At 41.6% G+C, this 21,383-nt stretch overlaps 1 protein-coding gene across 1 annotated transcript in view; it reads right to left on the minus strand.

The window, feature by feature from the left end:
* Window positions 1–21,383, minus strand: part of SIMC1 (SUMO interacting motifs containing 1) — a 1,791,957-nt gene that overhangs the window by 228,490 nt on the left and 1,542,084 nt on the right. The window contains exon 6 of the mRNA XM_044069369.1: window positions 23–151. Coding sequence (XP_043925304.1) covers window positions 23–151 — 129 coding nt within the window. The remainder of the gene's footprint in view (window positions 1–22; window positions 152–21,383) is intronic.

Here is a 21,383-nt window from a genome sequence, read left to right on the forward strand (position 1 = left end):
TTAAGATGAAGTGTTCACCTACCTCTTTGGCCTGCTTGATATGTTTAAAACATGCTGAAACATCTGGTCTACAATCTTATTGGAGCTGAGAGCTGGGGAGTTGTCCACTTCAATGGCTAGATGTAGCATTTTCTGCAACAGGCAGATAATACTAGAAGATAAAGTACAAAAATGCTGGTGAGAATATTGAATTACTCAACCACTAACTTAAAAAAGGTTACAAAACAGCTAATATGTACTAGCACAGCATAGTAACACATAAGCAAAGACGGTACATTTGTGTAAAATCTTATAACAGTAGATATCCTTCTCTTCAATGTTGCAGTATTCTTCACCTTAAGGATCTCCTGCCAAGGACAACCCAGCATCCGGCCAGAATACCAAAGCCTTTAGATCTTGCATTCACCATATGCAAAATGTATGACCCCCATTCAGGATGTACAGCATAAAGGTGACATACGAATGCAATTACCCAAAACTGAATTGCCCCAGAAGAAAACAGTCTCCAGAGGATAAATCAGATCCAGAAGGAGAAAATGTAGATGGAAACGGTAGATCCTCAGCCAGAAGGAAAACCAAACAAAACCCAAAAGAAAAAAAAAAAGAGGGGGAAGAGGGAGGGGGCAAATACTGCAATAGTGAAGAGAAGGACATCTACTGTTATGGTAAGATATTACACAATTGTACTATGTCCTTCTATATCACGGTTTCAGTAGTCTTCACCTTAGAGAGAGTGTAAAAGCTCAAGAAAAGGATCGGAAGATGGAAAGCTGGGAAGAGCCCTCAATGAATCCATGCAGAATGGCTCTAGCAAAACCTGCTCTGTCCCAAGAAACCATATCCAATTTATAATGCTTAGCAGAGGTATGCACTGAAGATGAAGTAGCAGCTTCAAGGATGCAACTGGTGTCCAACCCCCTGAAGAAAGCACCAGAAGAGACAACAGCTGTAGTAGACTTGTAGTGGACGGTGGCAATGCTGAAGCCAAAATGTTATGAAGTACCACTGAAGCTTCCGCATGTGCAATCTGTCAAAAGGAAGCATTGGTATAGAACAGGCCATGAATCCCAGCTGGCAGAGGAAGAACAAGCTAAAAGAAAGCTGGCAAGGACAGAACATTTGGAAGTAGAAGAGAGGCCATCATTGGCACTGTCTGAATCCTGTAGCCCAGATGCACATGATTCTGTGAGGGAGTTAGGAAAGATTTAAAAGTTGATAGTGAAGCTTAGACTTTGGAGGAGAGATACAGTGAACTCCAGAACCTGTAACAGGCAATTGGTGCCAGAAGCAACAGGTTGTCTCGATAAAGAAACGGGGTTTGAAGAGTAAGCATCCAATAAGAAGGAACCTTGAGAAAGGTGTTGAGCAAAAAGAAATCCAGAATAGGTCTCTAAATGCCCTCCTTTGGCAGGATCAGGAAAATCTTGGAGTAAAATCCCTTTCCTACTTGTGAAGGGATGACAGGTTGAATGGTTAACTGCTCAACCGTGGATCCAAGGGCCTCTGAGAATTTAGTAAGTTTTTCCAGAGGAAGTTGGGAATCCCTGAAAAAGGAGGAAGAGACTTCCACACCATGAAGTAACCCTGATGGATGATAGAAAACCCAAGAATATGAGGTGATGAAATGGGAGTTTGGAAGGCAGAGGGAGAGACAAAGGGACAAGAGAGCTTGGCCGAGGGATGGGGAGGGGGTAAAATTCAAAGAAGCTGGCTTGCCAGATAAAGGGGGTTTCTGAACCATAGCAGTCTGAGAAGACTTAGCAGGAGAAGCTCGCCTACCACCCATCCTACCTTTAGTGACCTGGCAAGGCTGCATGTGAATAAAAACAGACATAGTAGGATAGTTCCTCTGGAACCTAGGGATAGGGGACACAAACATATCCTGCAAAGCTTTAACTTTTTCCTGAAGAGTCTTAAACATAGCAGCAGTCCCAAAGAGATTTTTATTATCCAAAGGAGCATCCAGCAAGTTGGCCTTAATATCTTCAGGTAATGACTGCAGGGAAAGACGAGAATAATGACAGACTCAAAAGCAGCATCTTGGGAAAGATGCATCAGCAGCATCATAGCTACACTTAATAGAGTGACGAGCCAGCTGAGAGGAAGAACCCAAAATAGACAGAGCAAAAGATTTTGCTTCAGAATCAAGGAGGTCAGAAATAACCTGACAAGCCTAGGCAATCAAGACCAAAGCATATATTTTCATGTGGATCTGGTAACTGATGGCCCAAAAGGCCAAAGTAGAAGCAGTATAAACCTTAACAATTTTGTTCATTGCCCTACTATCCTTATCCAAAGGCAGACGGTTGGATGAGAGTAAGCATTTAGAAGGCTTGTCAGAGGAGGCTGACAGCACAGCAGGGTCAGGACGACACAAATAAGAATTGACAGTCCTCCGGAACCTTACAGAACCTGTCAGGTTTCTTTGGAGCAAGAGGCTGAGAATCAGGAGACTTAGAAGCAACTATAAAGGTGTCTAACAAAGAAGTCAACAAAGACGATACTGCAGAAGGTCAAGAGGTCTCCATCTGAAGCAGCTCATAATTAATTTCTTCTGGATATCAGACACTTGAGAAGAATCCCACTTAAAGTATTCCATTTGTCTAGCAATAAAAACACCAAAAGACAATTTCTCAAAAGGAGACTCAGAACTAATGAATTCTTCTTCATCAGAATCATAAGCCAAAGGTGAAGGCATCTGGGAAGAGTAAGACAAGGACCAATGGTTCCCTAGTCCATTTCGGAGGAGTTGAGGTCCAAGGGAGAGTAGGCATCAAAACCCCTTGGGGAGGCTTCAGGGTCAGTAAGGCACTAAACAGGCCCTGACTCAATTCCTGCCATTCACTTTGAAGATCCTTAGGGTATACAGAAGTATGCTTAGTCTTTTGCTTTTTGTTGGTAGGGATGTCAGCCCTAACAAACACAGGAGGCTCCAACCTTTGACAAGATTCAATAAGAGTATCTGGAAAGTACAGTTTTGTACCTACCATAAATGCAGATGTTCAAGTGTTCACACTGCTGCAGTCATCACACTTGGGTTATCCTGCCGTCAGGCGGTTCCCCAGTCGGCCCGAGTTCCAAAGTCTTGGTCCGGCGTTGGTTGCTGTCACTTCCTCCCTGACGTCAGTGCGACAGGGGTATGTAAGTTGCAGCCGACACCATTTTCTTCAGTTTTTCTTGCCCCAGATGTCAGGTGCCCCCAAATAGGTAGGCAATTCAAATTGCTAATATAACATAAGTAAGAAAAGCAAACAACAACTTTTAGTTACCAGCAAATACTCCCCATAGGTAGTAAAGGGTAAATATCCTAGGTACGCACCAGCAGTGAAGAGGGGAAGGAGGGAGGGTAACCTGGACTGCAGCCACGTGAACACTCGAACATCTACATTTATGGTAGGTACAAAACTGTACTATGTTCATCATGTTACACTGCTGCAGTCATCACACTTGGGTAGAATCCCAAAGCTGAGGTAGGGTGGCTGGTACTATAATGCATTTGGGGTGGCTATAAGGCTCTGCAGTACTGCAAAGGGGAAGCCAGCTCTGGATTTGGAGTATAGAGGCAGGTGGTAATGCTTGGTGAAGGTATGCACAGAGCTCCATGTTGCTGCTTCCAAAATATCCTTGGTAGGTAATCCTCTGAGGTAGGCCATTGAAGTGTCTGTTGCCCTGGTGGAGTGAGATCTAATGCTGGTAGGCACAGGTTTTCCATGGTGTGTATAGCAGAAACGTATGCAATGTCCTATCCATTTTGAAATGGCTTTTCCCTGTGCTCCTGCAGCATATGCAACTAATAATTGCTCAGATTTTCTGAAAGCTTTAGTTTTGTCTAAGTAGAAGCGTAACTGCCTGTGAATGTCCAAAGAATGCAGTAATCTCTCCCCTTTATTCTGTGGTTTTGGATAAAAAGTTGGCACGTGAATAGTTTGGTTCAGAGACACACTTGAATCCACCTTAGGCATAAAAGTAGGGTTAGTTCTTAGAGACACCCTGTCCTGGTGGAAGATAAGGAATGGTTCCACTGCCATTAGTGCCTGTAATTCTGAAACTCTTCGTGCTGATGTTAGTGCCAGGAGCAGAGCAGTTTTCCAAGAGATATATTTGAATTCTGCTGTGCTGGCTGAAAAGGAGGTAAGGTCAATTTTTTCCAAAACAAAGTTGAGGTCTCAAGTTGGAGTAGGTGCTCTACTGGGTGGTCTTATGTTTTTTGCCCCTCTGAGGTACTGTTTTAGCAAGGGATAAGAGAAAATTGGTGGATCCGTGTTGTAGTGGGCAGAGATGGCAGAGGCGTGTATCTTTATGGATGAAAAGGAAAGGCCTTTGTCCAGCATCTCAGTCAAATATTGTAGTATCTGAGGAATGTTTGGCACAAGAGGGTCAAGGCTGTGAGCCTGGTTCCACGCACAGAATCTCTTCCATTTATCCGAATAGGCTTTCCTGGTACTATGCCTTCTGGACTCCAGGATGACATCCATAACTGCTTTGGAGAGAGGCAGTTCTTCTTTGGCTAATGTATCTTCCATGCAGCTAGGTTTAAGGTCTTTAGCTGGCTGTGGAGTATCTGATTGTTTTTCTGAGACAGCAGATGTGGTATTTGAGGCAAAATCCAGGGTGGTTCTTGTGCTAAGTTTTTTAAGATTGGGTACCAGTGCTGGCGTGGCCAGTCTGGTGCAATCAGGATCATATTTGGCTTCTCTTGCCTGGCTTTTGAGTACTTTTAGAAAAAGAGGCAAAGGTGGGAAAGCGTATACTTGTAGGTTTTTCCAGCTGAATGAGAGGGCATCCACTTTCCATGCTAGTGGATGGTAACTCCTTGTGCAAAATTTCTGTAGCTGGCAATTCCTTGGTGATGCAAACAGATCTATGTCCGGGCTCCACCATTTTTGTGTTATCAGTCTGAATATTTGTGGATTTAATTCCCATTCGTGGGGATCCATGATATTTCTGCTTAAGTCGTCTGCCAGTGTGTTTTTCTCTCCTGGCAGGAATTGTGCTTGTAGATGAACTTGACAGTTTATGGCTGTGCTCCACAAGTTCATGGCTTGTCTGCAGAGTGGGTAGGAATGGGTGCCCCCTTGCTTGTTTATGTACCACATAACTGTGGTGTTATCTGTCTTTAGTAGTAGTTGTCCTGGATGCAGCAGGTCCTTGAAAGCTATAAGGGCATTTTGCACAGCTAGCATCTCTTTTTGGTTGATGTGAAGATGCCTTTGTTCTATGGGCCACTTGCCCTGAATACATTTTCCTGCCATGTGTGCTTCCCAGGCGTAATCCGATGCATCTGTTGTCAGTGTTTGCCTGGCCATGGGTTGAGTAAAAGGCTGACCCTTGTTGAGGTGACAAGCTTGAGCCCACCATCGAAACTCCTTCTGAAGGCAAGGTATTAGTGGTATAACTGTTTCCAAACTTTGACAGTGTTGAGACCATACGCTCTTTAGGTACCATTGTAGTTTCCTCATATGCAGTCTGGCATATGGAATTAGTAGTATGCAAGATGCCATGTAGCCCAAGGCCTGCAGAAGTTTTCTTGCAGGGAGTTGGGTCTTTGTTGCCATCAATTGAAAGTATTGAGTCAGTTGTCCTTGCTTGTCTAGCATGAGATAAGCCATCTGGGCCATTGTGTTCAAGCTGGCACCAGGAATATTATCTCTTGTGAGGGCACTAGTTTTGATTTCTTTTTGTTTACTGTGTAGCCCAGGCAACTTAACTTTTTTTACAAACGCCAGATGCTTTAGGAGAATGTCTTTGCTCTCTGCTTGAATCAGGCAGTCGTCCAGGTACGGGTAAATTTGAATTCCTCTCTGTCTGCAAAATGCAATTACTGGTGCCAGCCACTTTGTGAAGACCCTGGGCGCAGTAGATAAGCCAAAGGGCAGTGCAGAGAATTGATAGTGCATTGGACCAGCTATGAATCTGAGGTATCTTCTGCAGTTTTGTCTGATAGGGACATGCAGGTATGCCTCCTTTAGGTCCAAGGTCATGAGCCAAGCTTGCTTGCCCAGCATGGGAAGAAGCTGCTGTAATGTCAACATTCTGAATTTCGGAACATCCAGGTAAGTGTTTAGAGAAGAAAGACCCAGAATGGGCCTCCAGGCTTTGTCTTTTCTGGGCACCAGAAAGAGTCTTGAGTAAAATCCTTGTCCCTGTTACTGTGGAGGTACCTTTTTGAATAGCTCAAATGTTCATGAGTGCTGTAATTTGTTTTTGAGCCTCTGCCCACTGATTTGGCATTCCTTTTAACCTTGGTAGCGTGTGAAAGTGGAACCTGTAACCTTGAGATACGATATTGAGAACCCATTTGTCTTTGGTGATCATATGCCAATTGTAATAAAAAAGAGCCAGTTTTCCTCCTAAGGGGGCTGCCAATAGAGAGATGTTTGGCAGCTGTAGTGGGAAGTCATTGGGACTGTTTTTTGTAAGGTTGGTGTCTGTCTTCCCCTTCTTTCTGGCCTGATGCACCCCACTGTCGAGGCCTGTAAGGACCTTGTGGTTGTCCTCTACCTCTTGGACGTCTGTATCTGCCCCTATGAGGTCTGTCCGTAGCTGGAAAGGACCAATTCTTTGTTGGCCAGTTTCTGCTAAATCGAGGAGGCTGTACCTGTAAGAAATCCTTCACTGTTTGCATAGATTTTGCCTTATCCTCCTTTTTCTTTAATACCTCTTCTGCCTTGACTCCAAATAAAACATCATGCTGCAAAGGTGCATCCAGTAGTTTAGCTTTAACATGATCTCGTAACGTATGTTCTTTTAACCATGCATGTCTTCTAATGACAGAGCCTGTAACTGTTGCTCTACAGGAGGCCTCTAAAGAATTAAAACCACATTGCAAAGTATGTTTTCCCACTTGTTCAGCAGCATGCAATAAATCCTGCATTTCCTTAAAATTAGGAGGATCTGTATCTGAAAGCATTTTTTGTTTCAACTGAGACATCAAGAATTGCTGATATTTTAGCATGTGAAATTGGCAATTTAAAGCTCTCTTTGCTAAAGTTGCAGACGTATATACTTTCTTTCCCCATCTGTCTAATGCTCTGGAGTCTCTGTCAGAGGGAACTGGATTCTTTGCTGATGAGGCCTTAACCCCTTTGGGTCCCTGAGAAATAGTTTCTGGGTCTGCCACTGGGCTTTTGTACAGAAATTTGTGTGAGTCAGGGACTCTGTAATACCTGTTTGGATTCAGTATACACATCATCCACAATATCTAACACTGGAAAAATAGCTAGGGGTCTGTGTTGAGGCAATAGTAGGAATTCTCTGAGCCTTTTCTTGGATTCCGAGTAATCTTGGCCTTCCCAATGGAAATGCTCCCTCATGGTGTACAAGGTTTCCCCAAAAGAGTAGTCCTCTGGTGGAGAGGCTGATGGAATTGATTCCTCAGCATCAGAATCCTCATAAGGGGGTAAAGAATAACCGAAGTCTGAGGATGAATCTGAGGAAATGGACACCTGGTCAGATGAGTCATAATCTGCATCCTGTCTAGGTCTTTTATCAGGTGGGGGATGGGACCCCCTGATCAGAGTGATTAGGTCTTCGGCCATTTTGAGCATTTGTTTCTTAGGCATGGAGGCCTGTCCTGGAGACTGCATTTGTTTCTTTGCTTTTAAAGGTGGCTTAGACTTAGAAGAGGGTTCAATGCTTAGCTGAGTAGGTCTGAAGACACCCTCTGAAGCTTCAGGTTGCTCATGTACTCCAGATCCCTCAGCAGAGTCGGTTTCGGTTGTCTGAAAAACTTGTGTGTCCGAGGACCCAGCCATCTCCACTAGGGAGTCGGTGGCCGCCTGCGGTTCTGCAGAAGCGGTCATCAGGGGCTGCGAAGGCGCCTCGCTGAAAACCGGAGAACCGGCGACTGGCCTAGAAGAGGCTTCATCATCAGTTTTGGGCCTCGGATGCCTGTCTTTGTCTTTGCGCTTTTTATGAATTGCGGTCGTCGGAAGTTCCGACGGCATGGTGTAATTAAATTTTCTGCCAAAGTAATGCCGGGCAAAATCAAACCGACATTTAATAGTGCGCTTGTTAAACCTAGCACAAAACCGACAACCAGTGACGTTGTGGTCCGGGCCTAGGCATGGGATACAATAAGAATGGAAATCCTTATGAGGTATTTGCTTCCCACAAGAAATACAGTTATTAACTTTTACTGACATCCGTCTGAGGCAAGAAAAAGTTTCCCCAACGGGGTACTCAGCTTTGTAGTAGACTTTGGTTCTGGATTCGGAATGAAAATCTCAGGAGTCGGCCGACCGGCACTTGCGAACTGCTTTTGCTTCGGGCACCGCACGGCAAGAAAGACAGAAGAAAATGGCGTTGGCTGCAACTTATATACCCCTGTCGCACTGACGTCAGGGAGGAAGCGACAGCAACCGATGCCGGACCAAGACTTTGGAATTCGGGCCGACTGGGGAACTGCCTGATGGCAGGATAACCCAAGTGTGATGACTGCAGCAGTGTAACACGATGAACATCCTCTTCCCTGACCAAAATCTGCGGAATCCCTCTGAGGTCCTCAGAGATGATCGACCATGGATCCCCCTTGACATCTGGAGCAGACACCTGCAAAGCCTCAGAGCATGTGTGAAAGAAAGGATCCATGCCGGCCTTAAACAGAGTTGAAGCAGACAAATCTAATGTAGACATCAGGTGGCCTACGGAGCTATCACCCACTTCTAGGGGGAAACGTCCAGTGGAGGCTGGACAGACAAAGAATCCAGTCAAGATTTCTTGGCCACCTTCTTACTTAATGGTACCTCGAGGTTAGAAAATTCTACAATTTTACCCTAGGCTAACAGTTTAAGCCTCTGGTTCTTGAGATAGATGACCAAGGATGACAACCATCTTCTAAGAGTACTGGGCACAAATGCTACAGGATATATAGTCATGGGAAGCACCCAGACAAAAAAGACACTTTTTATGATGATCCTTACAGGGAAACTGACTCCCACACTGACATTTTCCTTTCTTGGATGACATGAACTCTAGGTAACCAAAACAGAACAAGACCAAGAGAAAAAGAAAAATGACCCCAATGGGGCACTTATCTGATGACTACATATTCAGCACAGCAAAAGGATGTTCAGCCCGACAAGCGATGGTGGCATTCATACTGGTGGCAAAGACTTTTTGGGCAACTGTATTCGTATAATACCTTTATGCTCTATGTCCTGAATGGGGAGCATACATGGGATGTATGGTGCAAACAAGATCTATAGGCTTAGGTATACTTTCCAGACATTAGGCTATCCCTGGCAGGAGATCCCCAAGGTGAAGAATACTGCAACAGTGATACAGAAGGATATTTATTAGATACTGTCTCATCTGTTCATATTAGTTTCAACAGTTGCAAAGTGAAGATACCGCAGAGAACAGCAAAACATGTCATCCAACTCCTCAATACTGTTCTTAAAGGAATCCCTCACTGCAGCTTTGAAAGCTTCAACATTATTAATTTCTGTTTCAAAGAATTAACTATTTAGTGTAGCTGTTGAGTAGTTAAACTTCTCATTTTTTCCCACACTTCTGAGGCATACCTCTCAACTGTCCAGTACTTTTAAAATCTGTGTTTTTTTCTGGCAAATCATCGAGGACTGAAGCCAATAAATAACAAGAGACATTTGAGTTTCAGGCTTCAAGACCTTCAGAAAATGCATGCTAATGCAAAACCTTTTCATCCTTGTAAGCATACCACTCAACTGTACAGATTTTCGCAGTATGTCCAGATTTTTGGCTCACAGTTTTGGTCCGTTTTTCATAAAATTGTGGTTTCCTGGCAAATTAGTGGCAAATTTTTAAAGACTGAAGTTAGAAAATAATGACAGGCATTTGAGTTTCAGACTTCATACCCTGCAGAAAATTCATGCTAATGCGAAATATGTTACTCTTTCAACTTTCTAAGTCTGTAAGAGTAACATTTACAAAATTGTCCCTATTTTTGGGCCTCTGTCCCACTTTTATTTATGGCTTTGTCCATATTTCTTGCTCTAAGAGGTTGAGAGGTATGCTAGTAAGTCCTAAACATCATCCAAACATTTTGCTAATTTGCTTTTATTCATGTGTTAATAGAGTAGACTCTTTAGGCACAAGTGCCTTTTTCCAAGGGCAATCCATGAGCACTGCCTGCTTAAGTGATTAATTTACTGTCACAAAAGAAGCAAGAGGAGAATGAAGAACTCAAATCCAAACACAAAGGAAAAAAACAATAACAATAATAAAAATAATGACAATAACATAATTTATTAATTCCTTTTCAGGAACGACCCAGGAGCAATGTTCATAGGTAGGTACTAGGTTATTTGGCCTTAGGGTCTATATAAGCCTAGCCAAAAAGGTACCCTGGCTTTCGCCACCCAAGAAAATTATTTTCCTGTGCCCCTGTCGAGCAGAGCCACAGAACTGATCCTCGGGGTGAATGTCCTATTTCCCATCTGATCATCAAGATTTTTCCTGAAGAGTGCTAAGGAGGAGCTTTGTTTGATATAGATAGGCAGTTTGTTCCAGAGTATGGGAAGTCTTTGGGACAGGAATCTATCCCTCCTGCATGTTCAGTTTATTGTGGTGACAAGGTTTAGGTCCCTAGAGCGTGTAGCTTGGAGGGATTGGGATTTCTTTAAGTGGAGCATGTCCAACAGCTCTGGGTTTGACATAGCTTTGTATGTTAGGCAGAGATCACCTCTGAGTAGGCGATATGCAACGGAGTAAAGCTGGAGTTTTTTGGGATGGTCTGTGTAGGGCATCTGTTTGAGGCCAGTAATCCTCTGTGAGGTATTTCTGCAGCCTTTCCAGTTGTAGATGTCTTGTGACGTACATACTAAAAGGGGCACTGTATTCTATAATGGGTCTAATGAGTGACTAGCAGACGGGAATAATGACCTCCTTTTTCCTGGATGAGAAACCTTTTGTGATGAGGTGTGCCACGTAGAAGGATTTCCTTACTGTGGAAATATGATTATCAAAGGAGAGACTACTGTCCAACTGTGTCCCAAGGTCTCTTATCACACTTTCAGTGTTAAGTAGACTACCACCTATTTGGAAGTTCATAGGATGAGTTTTTACCACAGGGGATGACAATGCACTTTTTGACATTGAGCTTGAGGCCATGACTTTGACACCAGGCATCTGTCTCAGTGAGGCCCTTTTCTAGGATGTCCACATCATTAGGAGTTTCGATTATGGTTCCTAGTTTGCAGTCATCTGCGAACTTCGTTAGCCAAAGACCTTCTGTGTTAGCCTGTACTTCAGAGAAGTAGATACCAAGTAGGAGAGGACCCAGGACTGAACCCTGTGGTACTCCATTTGTCACTGGTCTGAAGTCGGATTTGGAGTCTCCTACTTTCACAGTGTATATTAAGCAATTTGCTTAACGTCACACAGCAGGCAAAAGAGGGATGCGAGCATAGCTCTCAACCTTTTAGCACAAAAAATCTGGACAAAGCCAAAAATAATGGGGGACAAAGCCCCCAAAATAGGGACAATTTTTAATATTGTTATTATAAACTTAGAAAGTTGTTAGAATAAAAGGTCTTGTGTCACTATGCATTTTTGGAAGGATATGAAGTAAATGCCTGTCATTACTTAGTGAATTTAGCCCTCACTGATTTGTCACAAAAATCCAGAAAACCACATATTTTATGAGGAACAGACCAAAACTAGGAGGCAAACATCTGGACATTCTGCAAAAATCTGGACAGCTAAGAGGTATGGCTGACAGAATACCCTGTACCACAGGAACTACAGCACACAGACTTAAACCTCTGCGCCAACTACCAAACTTGTACAGGTACCTGATGGCAGAAAAATTAGATATTTCAGAACAGTACTGCTGACGTTCAACTGCTTGACTAACCAGCTGAAGACTTACTGATCTTCAAGAAGCTTGCCTACTGTAACTCTGTGCTGATATTTTCTATCATTGCCACTCCAGAAACAAACACATTAAGAGCCACTCAGTCTGTCAACTTATGGTGGCCTTCTACTGACAGTAAGAGTAAATGGAAGCTTATTTCGTAATGTTGGAAGGCACTGTGTAATGTATCTGTCACCTGTCTGTATTACTAAAATGGGCTTGCCAATTTAGTGTTAACTACTCAGCAGTACATTTAAAATAAAGAGTTTCAAACAGAACTGTAGCATTCACTGCTCAACAGACCAAGTAGAGGTCACCTCTAGCACAATACACTGACAGTTCCTGAAGGCACTTAGATGAGTTCAAAGTTGTCCAACTGTAAGAATTTTCAAAGTAAATTGCTGTATTACTTAAAGTTGTTTAAAATGGTTTGTTCAGAGAAAGTACAATTGTGTAAGTAAACTTACCATAACAGAAGATGTTTGAACGATCACTTCTGCAGTAGATTTAGCTATATGGGTTTTATCCTGCATAGGATATAGCAGTCGGTGAGCTTCCAAAGTTTCACGGCAACTTCCATGTGCCCAAACTGTTAGTCAGCTCAAGCTGAGCTACTAAAAAGACAGGTTTGGGCACCAAGTCCTTTACAGCTTTCATATCAGCAGAGAGATGGGAGGCTGAACCCTGAAACAGCAATGCTAGGAACAACAAGAAATAAATGCCCACACACTGGCATAAACAACACTCCAAAAATCAAGGGGGATGGAGAGAGGGAGCAGCTATTACAGCAGTGATCACTTGAACATCTACTGTAATGGTAAGTTTATGTTCACCATATAGACAACAGCTGCAGTAGCCTAAGCTATATGGGTAGATTATCCTAGCTTACTACATTTGGGAGTTGGAATGGGGATTAGTCCAGGAGTCCCTGGAGAAAAGTGCTAGTAAAACCTCTAGACCTAGAGAAGGAATCAAGACTGTAGTGCTTTGTAAAAATATGAACAGAGGACCAAGCCGCATAGTCTAGAATGCTTCTAGAATCCAACCCTTTCCAAAAAGACATAGATGAAGCCAAGGCTCTGGTAGAGTAGACCTTTACCCTACCAGGAATGGTTTTGTTGTGGTGAGTATAACAAAAGTTAAAAGCCTCAAGACAAATCATTTGCAAATAGTCGTTTTGACATAGGTTGTCCCTTCTTATCATAACAAGAAATTCACAATTGACCTTTTGATCCTTCGTCTATCATACCATGTGGTTTGACCCAGCAACCTCGGCTTTCCAAGCAGCTAGGATTACAACTGCATGCCACTATACCAGGCAGCATGCCACTACACCCGGCTGAAGATCTGAAAGATTTAGTTCTGTCAAAATAGTACTTGAGTTATCTGGGCTCACCCAAGGTATGTAATATCCTTTCTCCCGCATTTTTAGGTTCAGGAAAGAAAATGGAGAGATGGATAGTTTGACTGGATTTGTTCTCAAAGAAACCATGTCTCTGTGGAAAATGAGATAAGATTTACCCACCATAAGAGCCTGAAACTCAGATACCCTTTTTGCAGAAGTCAGAGCAATCAGTAAAACAGTTTTCCATGGTAAGAACCTCAAGTCAAGCAGGTTAGCTGGTTCAAATGGAGCAAGTATTAGCTTCTCTAACACAAAATTAAGATCCCAAGGAGAGTTTTCTTGGAGATTTCTTATGAAAAATACATTTCAAAAACATTTTGACGTGAGAATGCTTTGGAAGAGTAGCAGCCATGGGCAAACATGCTGAAATGGCAGATAAATAAACCTTGATGGATAAGTAAGAAAGGCTATGGAATAGTAACTCACAAAAATATTATAAAAAAACAGAGAATAAGCACTGAATGGGTGCTGGTTACGTTACTGGCACCAACTAGAAAACATTTTTTCCACTTACTAATATATATGATCTTCTAGTAGCAGAATTCCTTGCCTGCATTAACACCTGCTGCATGTCCTCAGTAAAAAGGTGTGTAAAGGGAATTAATACCCTATCATCTAAGCAGACAGTTGAAGTTGACTGGGGTCAGGGTGTATCAAACAGTCCTGTTGTTGGGTGAGTATATCCAGTCTGTTAGGAAGCTTGCAGTAATTGCTCCTGGCCATTTCCAAAAGAAAGAAGAACCATGGTTGCCTGGGCCAGAAGGGAGTCATCACAATGATATTAGTGAATTCCTTTTGAATCTTAAGAAGTACCCTGAATATCAGTTGAAAGGGTGGAAAAGCATACAGCAGGAACATTCCTGCACAAGGAAAAAAAAGGCATCTGTCTTCCAGGACTTCTTGCATTGAGTCCTGGAGCAGAATCTTGCCACCTGATTATTCAGACAGGAGGCAAATAGGTCTACTTGAGGAATTCACAACAGATGGATCAAATCTTGGAATACCCACAATTTCGTTTCCATTTGTGAAGGACTGCCCTTGTCCTACTCAGCTTGTCTGACACACAATTTTATTCTGATGGAATGTAGGATGTTTGTAGAGTTGATGTACCACATGAATGTAGCATTGTCTGTAACAACTTGAAGAGGTACCGGGGATCAGAGATGATTCAGAGAGTTGAATGCTTTGACCAGGGCGAGTATCTCTTTTATACTTACGTGTTTGAGTCTGTCCATGGAGTCCCACACATCTTGCACTTTTATACCTCCTGAAGCTACTCCTGATGCAAAGTGCAAGTGGTTTGTGGTAACTGTTTTCAAACAAACAGGGACAAAGGGAGACCCAGATTTAAGTACAGTTGTGTAAAATCTTACCATAACAGCGGATATTCTCTTCACTTTTGCAGTTTTCCTTACATGAGGGATCTCTTGCCAAGAACAGCCCAATGTCCAGCAAATATACCAAATCCTTTATTATTTACAGGCGCTGTACATAACACGTATGTTCCCCACACAAGGGGTAGGGCATAAAGGTGACATATGGATGTGCACACTTCAGAACAGAAAAGCCCCAGGAGGAACAATGTCCAAAGGAACTAGGAGGAACATGAGCATCCAGGAGGAGGAAAGAGAAAAGAACCCCTGACCAAGAGGGCAAGAAGAACAGAGCAGAGCAAGTAGGAGGGAAGGAGCAAATACTGCAACAGTGAAAAGAAGGACATCTACTGTTATGGTATGATTTTACAAAACTGTACTATGTCCTTCCATTTCACTGTTGCAGTATTTCTTGTGTAAGGTAGAAAAGCTCAAGAGGAAAGCTGTGAGGAGGATGGCACTGAAAAGCCTTCTAGAAACCCATGCAGGACAGCCCTGGCAAAGCCAGTCCTAGCCCTTGAAATAACATCCAACTTGTAATGTTTAGTGAAGGCATGGGAAGAAGACCAAGCAGCAATCTCAAGGATGGAATTGGTATCCAGTCCCTTGAAAAAAGCACAGAAGAAGCAACAGTTCTGATAAAATGAGCCTTTACTGATGAGGAAAGACATTTCCTTTAAAGAGAATAACAAAAAGAAATGGCCTTAGAAATCCAGGATGAGAAGATTTGCTTAGGAAACGGCCAAACTCAAAGACCTGGGATGAAAGGAAAAGAAAAGCTGCTCATATTTGTGAATATCCTTAGTTTTAAATAAATAATATCTGGGCTGTCTATGTAAATCCAAGGTGTGAAGAACCTTATCACTGGCAGACTCCGGAGAAGGAATAAAGGAAGGCAAAATAATAGACTGATTAAGAGGTAACTCAATGACGGGGTTCCTATCACTTCGACTAAAGCTTAATTCCACTAACACCTATTCATTGAGTCCTAATTGTCAAGCACCCTTTCACTGAACATTTACATCATCAAAAGTTTTTCCTAGGGAAGGGAGTTAGCCGTCATTACAAATTTGCCCTTTTCCTCAATGTAGTGAGATCTCAGAGTTGGTATATATAACTGGGGGGGGGGGGACGAAGCCCCCTACCTTGTGGATTTTAAAATAATGTGTTTGTTTGGTGGCCAAGTAGTTTCATTCCCTAGTAAAAAGTTTCAATAATGTAAATGTTCAATGAAAGGGTGTTCAACGATTAGGATTCGATGAATAGACGTTCGCGGAATTAAGCTTTCAACGAAGTGATATATACCCCATTGACCACTTTGGGCATAAAAAAAGAATTAATACAAAGGGACACCCTGTCTCTTTGAAAAACTAAAAAGGGAGGAACAGCCATGAGAGCCTGAAGCTCAAATACTCTCAACTGAAGTGAGGGCTAAAAGATGAACAGTCTTCCAAGTACAATGCTGTAAGGAAGCTTAAGCAGTAGGCTCAAAAGCAGAATAAGTCAAGTTTTCCAAGCACAAAATTGAGGTCCTATGAAAGAAGAATAGGCTCCTGGGAGGCCTGATATGAAGAACTCCTTTAAGAAATTGGTCGGCCTCAAATCTACAGGCCAGAGGAGGAGCTAAGGGCAGGCAAGCAGAAATTGCTGACAGGTGAGCTTTGACTCTAGAACATGGCAACCCAGCATGGACTGGATCACACAAATAAGACCGAACCATAGGAACTTGCACAGATAAGGGGTCCTGGTTTCAGGAAAGGCACTAGACAGTAAATCTCTTCCATTTGAACAAATATGGTTTCCTGGTAGTGGGTTTCCTAGCCTCCTGCAGGACCCAAAGCACATCATCAGAAAAGGGATGCCTAAAAGTGATCAAAACGCTATCATCCACAAAATAATCTGAACAGTGGACAAGTGAGGATGGATAACAGACCCCTTGTCTTGTACCTGGTAAGGTAACTTGTGGTGACTGTTCCTGTCCAAGTGAGAAAGAAGGGGGAACCAATGCTGTCTGGGCCAAAAGGGAGTCAGTAGAAAGATTTTGGAGGAGTCTTGCCTGATGTTGTGCAAGACTCTTGAAAGCAGAGGAAGGGGAAGAAAGGTATACAGAAATGCCCCCTTCCAAAGAAAAGACAGGGCATCCATTTTCCAAGCCAGAGGACATGGGACTAAGGTTTCTGTTCAGAGGGAAGGCAAAAAGATCTACCTGAAGTATACCCCACCAATGGGCAATATCCAGAAACACATCTCTGTGAAGCATCCATTTGTGAGCCTGTGTGCTGGACCTGCTCAGAGTCTGCCACTAGATGGTACTCCGAGGGAATGTAAACTGCTTGAACAGTCACTTGATACAGGACAGCTATATCCCAGACCTGAAGAGCTAGTCTGCAAAGAAGATATTACCTTTTCTAATGACTGAAGTCTGACTGGAAGACTTTTTGAGGGGTTTAGCTGACATTTCAGGAACACAAACTTCTGTGATGAAGTCAAAAAAGATTTTTGAATGTTCTCTTGGAATTCCAGCTTGTGTAAGAGATCTCTCAACCAAGTGAGAAATTCCTAACACTTGAAAGAGTCTGCAAAGATAAGTGAGTAATCTAAATACAGAAAAATATGGATACCCTGTAGCCTGCAATGAGCTATAACTGCAGCTAAACACTATGTAAACACTCATGGTGCAGCGGATAATCCAATGGGTAAGGCAGATAACATAAGGTGATCCAGACACACAAAACCTTAAGAAAAGTTTGAAGTCTGGATAGATAGTAATATAATAAGCATCTATTTTTAATCTACTGTGACCAGGAAACTTGAATGAGGAAGAATATGTAACAGGTTGTAAAGTGGCATTGTTTTGAATATGGGTGCCTTCACACACAGGTTTAAGAAATAAAAAAACAATAACTGTTTTTCAAGCACTTTCTCTCTTTGGCACTAAAATATCCTTGAATAAAAACCTTTCCCCATCTGAAAAGGAGGAACTGCTTATATCACTCCCTGGGACAGCATGTGATGGACAGATAGAAATAAGTCTGTTCTGGGAGTTGAGGAATTTTCCCTTAAAAGGAGGAATTTCCTCCCATCTATAACCTTAATGAGCGATTTTCAGAACCCATCTACCTGAAACTACCTATTGCCAAAGAGAAAAGTGGAGATTAAGATTTTCTGGAAGGGAAATGAGGCTGCCAGGGTTGTGGAGGTGGGATGGCAACATCCATTAAATAGTTATTCTGACTTGCTGGACTGTCCTTAGTTTTCACAGGTTCCAGAATTATTTTTGGAACCTCCTTGCCATTTCTTCTTAAACATCTGTTTAGTTGCATTTTGTTAAAACTGTTCATTTTGTTTTTTTGCCAGGCTTGGATGAGGGGTTACATAATCCCTTTGAAAATTTGGAAAATGAGAGCTGAAAAATGTTAGTAGTTCCTTAAATCAGCTCATCCCTTCATCACTTTTTGATCACCACTGCAGAAGAGGGACCAAAAACGAAATCTCTATCTAAAGGAGAATTTAAAATATCATGTTTTTCTGAAAATGCCACTAAGCAAACCTCCTCAAAACAATACCAGTGACCATAGCCCTAGAGGTATCAAGTGAGTCACACATGCACTGCAAATGAGTAAGTGACTTGTATAATCAAAGAAACTAAACCAGATTTTTCCTCACAAGAAGGAAATGCACTCAAAACATTCCTACTTTCATAATTAGTCAAAACAAACTAACATATGATCCTGACAACTGAAAACTGACAAATGAAAATTCTGAAAACCAAAGTTGCAGAAGCATACATTTTTTTCCCATATTCATAAATCATCTTCCCATCCTTATCAGAAAGAGTAGGTTTAGAATTAACTAAATGCTTAACAGCAATACAATTAACTAAAGCTATAGCTAGGTCCAATTTGGGAACAGTGTTAAAAGATGAGGAATTTTATACATCCTATCTGCATTTTTAGGGGGAGGTGGCTGGCTGATGAAAACTGCAGGCAGTAACACACATCCCTCTAAAGCTGACAGAACTGGACGAATAGGTGAAGGTTCTTGACATTCCTCCTGTAACAGCTTATAGTATTTTCTGAGGGACTTTAAAACCTCAGTGTTCTTCCACTGAAAATACTACCACATTCTGGAAACAGTCTAAAAGAAAGAGAACTCCCCCACAGGAAGAATTAGAAACTGAGCTTTCCTCTTCAGTATGAATCAGAAATCTGAGGAGTAAGCCCTTTATATGTCCCTTCATCTTCCTATCTAGATTCAAAATCTTGAATCTCCAAGAAAAGAGGTACCCCACTTTCTGTAACCTTCTATAAGAAGGATCAATAGCCTGAATTAAACTCTGAGCAGGACCCAATAAACTACTCCTAAGGAAATGTGAGGAGTAGATACATGTTTAGTTTTCTGTTTGTTTTATTAATGACAGACCCAAAAATAAAAGCTGCCAGCATCCACTGGGTAAAACCACGGTGGTGTGAGATAAATAAATGCACAAAAAGAGTATATATACACCACCAGAGGTAAAACACAGCTGTAAGTCAATGAGAACGAAATCACAGCCAGTCAATCAACGAAGTAAAAATCCACTATTTATTCCAACATAAATCCAGGTAAGCGCTTTCTCATAGGAGCTTCATCAGACCTTTAATAAATAGTATACCTAACCCAGCTTTTATCTAAAACCAACCCATCTAATAAATCAATTACACAATCAGCCCTTAAAGCTATAATATAAAAATAATAAAGTAAAAACAGAATAAGACTATTACAAAGGACATTCTTAAAACACAATATCACTTTTTTAAAAATCATTGTCATTAGACCGTAATACATTCACAGGATGCATTCAAGAGGACAAAGACTGTCAAAAATAAACCTTATTTACACAGTCTCCTTTTCTTCAAAATTGGCTTAATGGAGGCCCTTTCATTAAGGCCATGACCCCGATCTGCTCTTAAAAGCACAATCCAGCGTGTTTCCTTGTACTCAGTATGTGTGATAATATCACCTTCCCTGATACTGGGTGTAACAGCTTCAATCACCTGAAATATGAATGTATGAGAACACCCGAACTCAGTGACATGCTTGGCAAGTGCATTATGTGGGGACCCCTTCCTAATGCGATAGAGATGTTCCCTCATCCTATCACGCAGGGGTCTGTTGGTTTTCCCCAACATAAAATGCACCACATGCCACGCACCGGGGCCAGGTAAACAACATGTGGGGTCATACAATTACTAACCCCTTTAAAATAACATTCTTGTTGTAGATCAGAATGGTGAAAAACACCAGATGAATCAAATATAACCACAGAAATTACAAGAGCCACATGGTACAGTATGGACACAGTGAAATCTATCAAAATGATGTGACCTGGAACATAATAACCTCTTGAGGTTCTTATGATTCCTGTACCGGAAACTAGGATAACTACCTACAATGTTACCAATATCATGGTCTACTAAAAGAATAGGCCAATGCTGATAAAACAGATCAGTGACCTGCTTATAATCATTAGTATAAAAAAGGGGAATTTTAGTCTTACTGCTTCTAATAGGTGCAGAGGAATTATTCAACTCTGTGGATGGGCCAAAATAAGGAAGCGCCCTAGTAGACCATAAATCAATAAGATCAGACCACTGTCTGTTCAATTCATCTCGGGTATAACCCCTATCCAAAAATTTCTTCTCCAGGCTAGTCATCTCCTTCTAAAATCCTACTGAAGACGGATTTAATCTCGATGCTCTCATACCCTGTCCCCTAATAAGATTCTTAAAAATAAAACCTGGATGCATGCTTGACCTGAACAGGAACGCATTCCTATGACATGTTTTCCTATAAATCCCTGTGTTAATCATGTTGTCATTCAGCTTTTCAACATTAACATCCAAATAATTAATAACAAAAGCACTAGAGGAGGAAGGCAAACAAGTCCTTGCTGGTAAAAAGATTCTTTTATTACCACAAACGGCTGGAACAAAACGGATTCAATACACTCCAAGGCACAAACGCTACGTCTCCACACCTGCGTTTTCGTTTCAAACACTTCTTCAGATGCACTACAATACAATACTTTTTGACCTGCCTTATATATACATCCAATTAATATCAATTAACCAATTTATAATTGATTATCTAATAAACAGATACTAATCCTATTTAAAACAGAACTAAAAAAACTTTTATTTAAAAACTCATGATTAAAAAGCTATAGCAACACTTCTCTTTACTAACAACAAGGCATACCAACTTCATTTACAAAAAACCTTGTAAAACATTCATCCATATAAAAATCATACTCTACATACTATGAAAGTTAAAAAATCTGCCTATAAGAGTTACATTTTATTGGTGCACAAACTCCCTCTAGTGTACAAATAGAAATAGTTTTTTAATCATGAGTTTTTAAATAAAAGTTTTCAGTTCTGTTTTAAATAGGATTAGTAACTGTTTATTAGATAATTAATTATAAATTGGTTAATTGATATTAATTGGATGTGTATATAAGGCAGGTCAAAATGTATTGTTTTGTTGTGCATCTGAAGAAGTGTATGAAACGAAAACGCAGGTGTGGAGACATAGCGTTTGTGCTTTGGAGTGTATTGAATCCGTTTTGTTCCAGCCGTTGGTGGTAATAAAAGAATCTTTTTACCAGCAAGGACTTGTTTGCCTTCCTCCTCTAGTGCTTTTGTTACTAGTACGTGTTTGTTTGGTGCTAGCCTCCTTTGTGTGTTGATCCAAATAATTAATGCTTTCATAAGACAGACTATAAGTG

Source organism: Protopterus annectens, chromosome 4.part0 (genome assembly GCF_019279795.1).
Source record: "Protopterus annectens isolate FY-2018-M chromosome 4.part0, PAN1.0, whole genome shotgun sequence".
Classification (NCBI taxonomy): Eukaryota; Metazoa; Chordata; order Ceratodontiformes; family Protopteridae; genus Protopterus; species Protopterus annectens.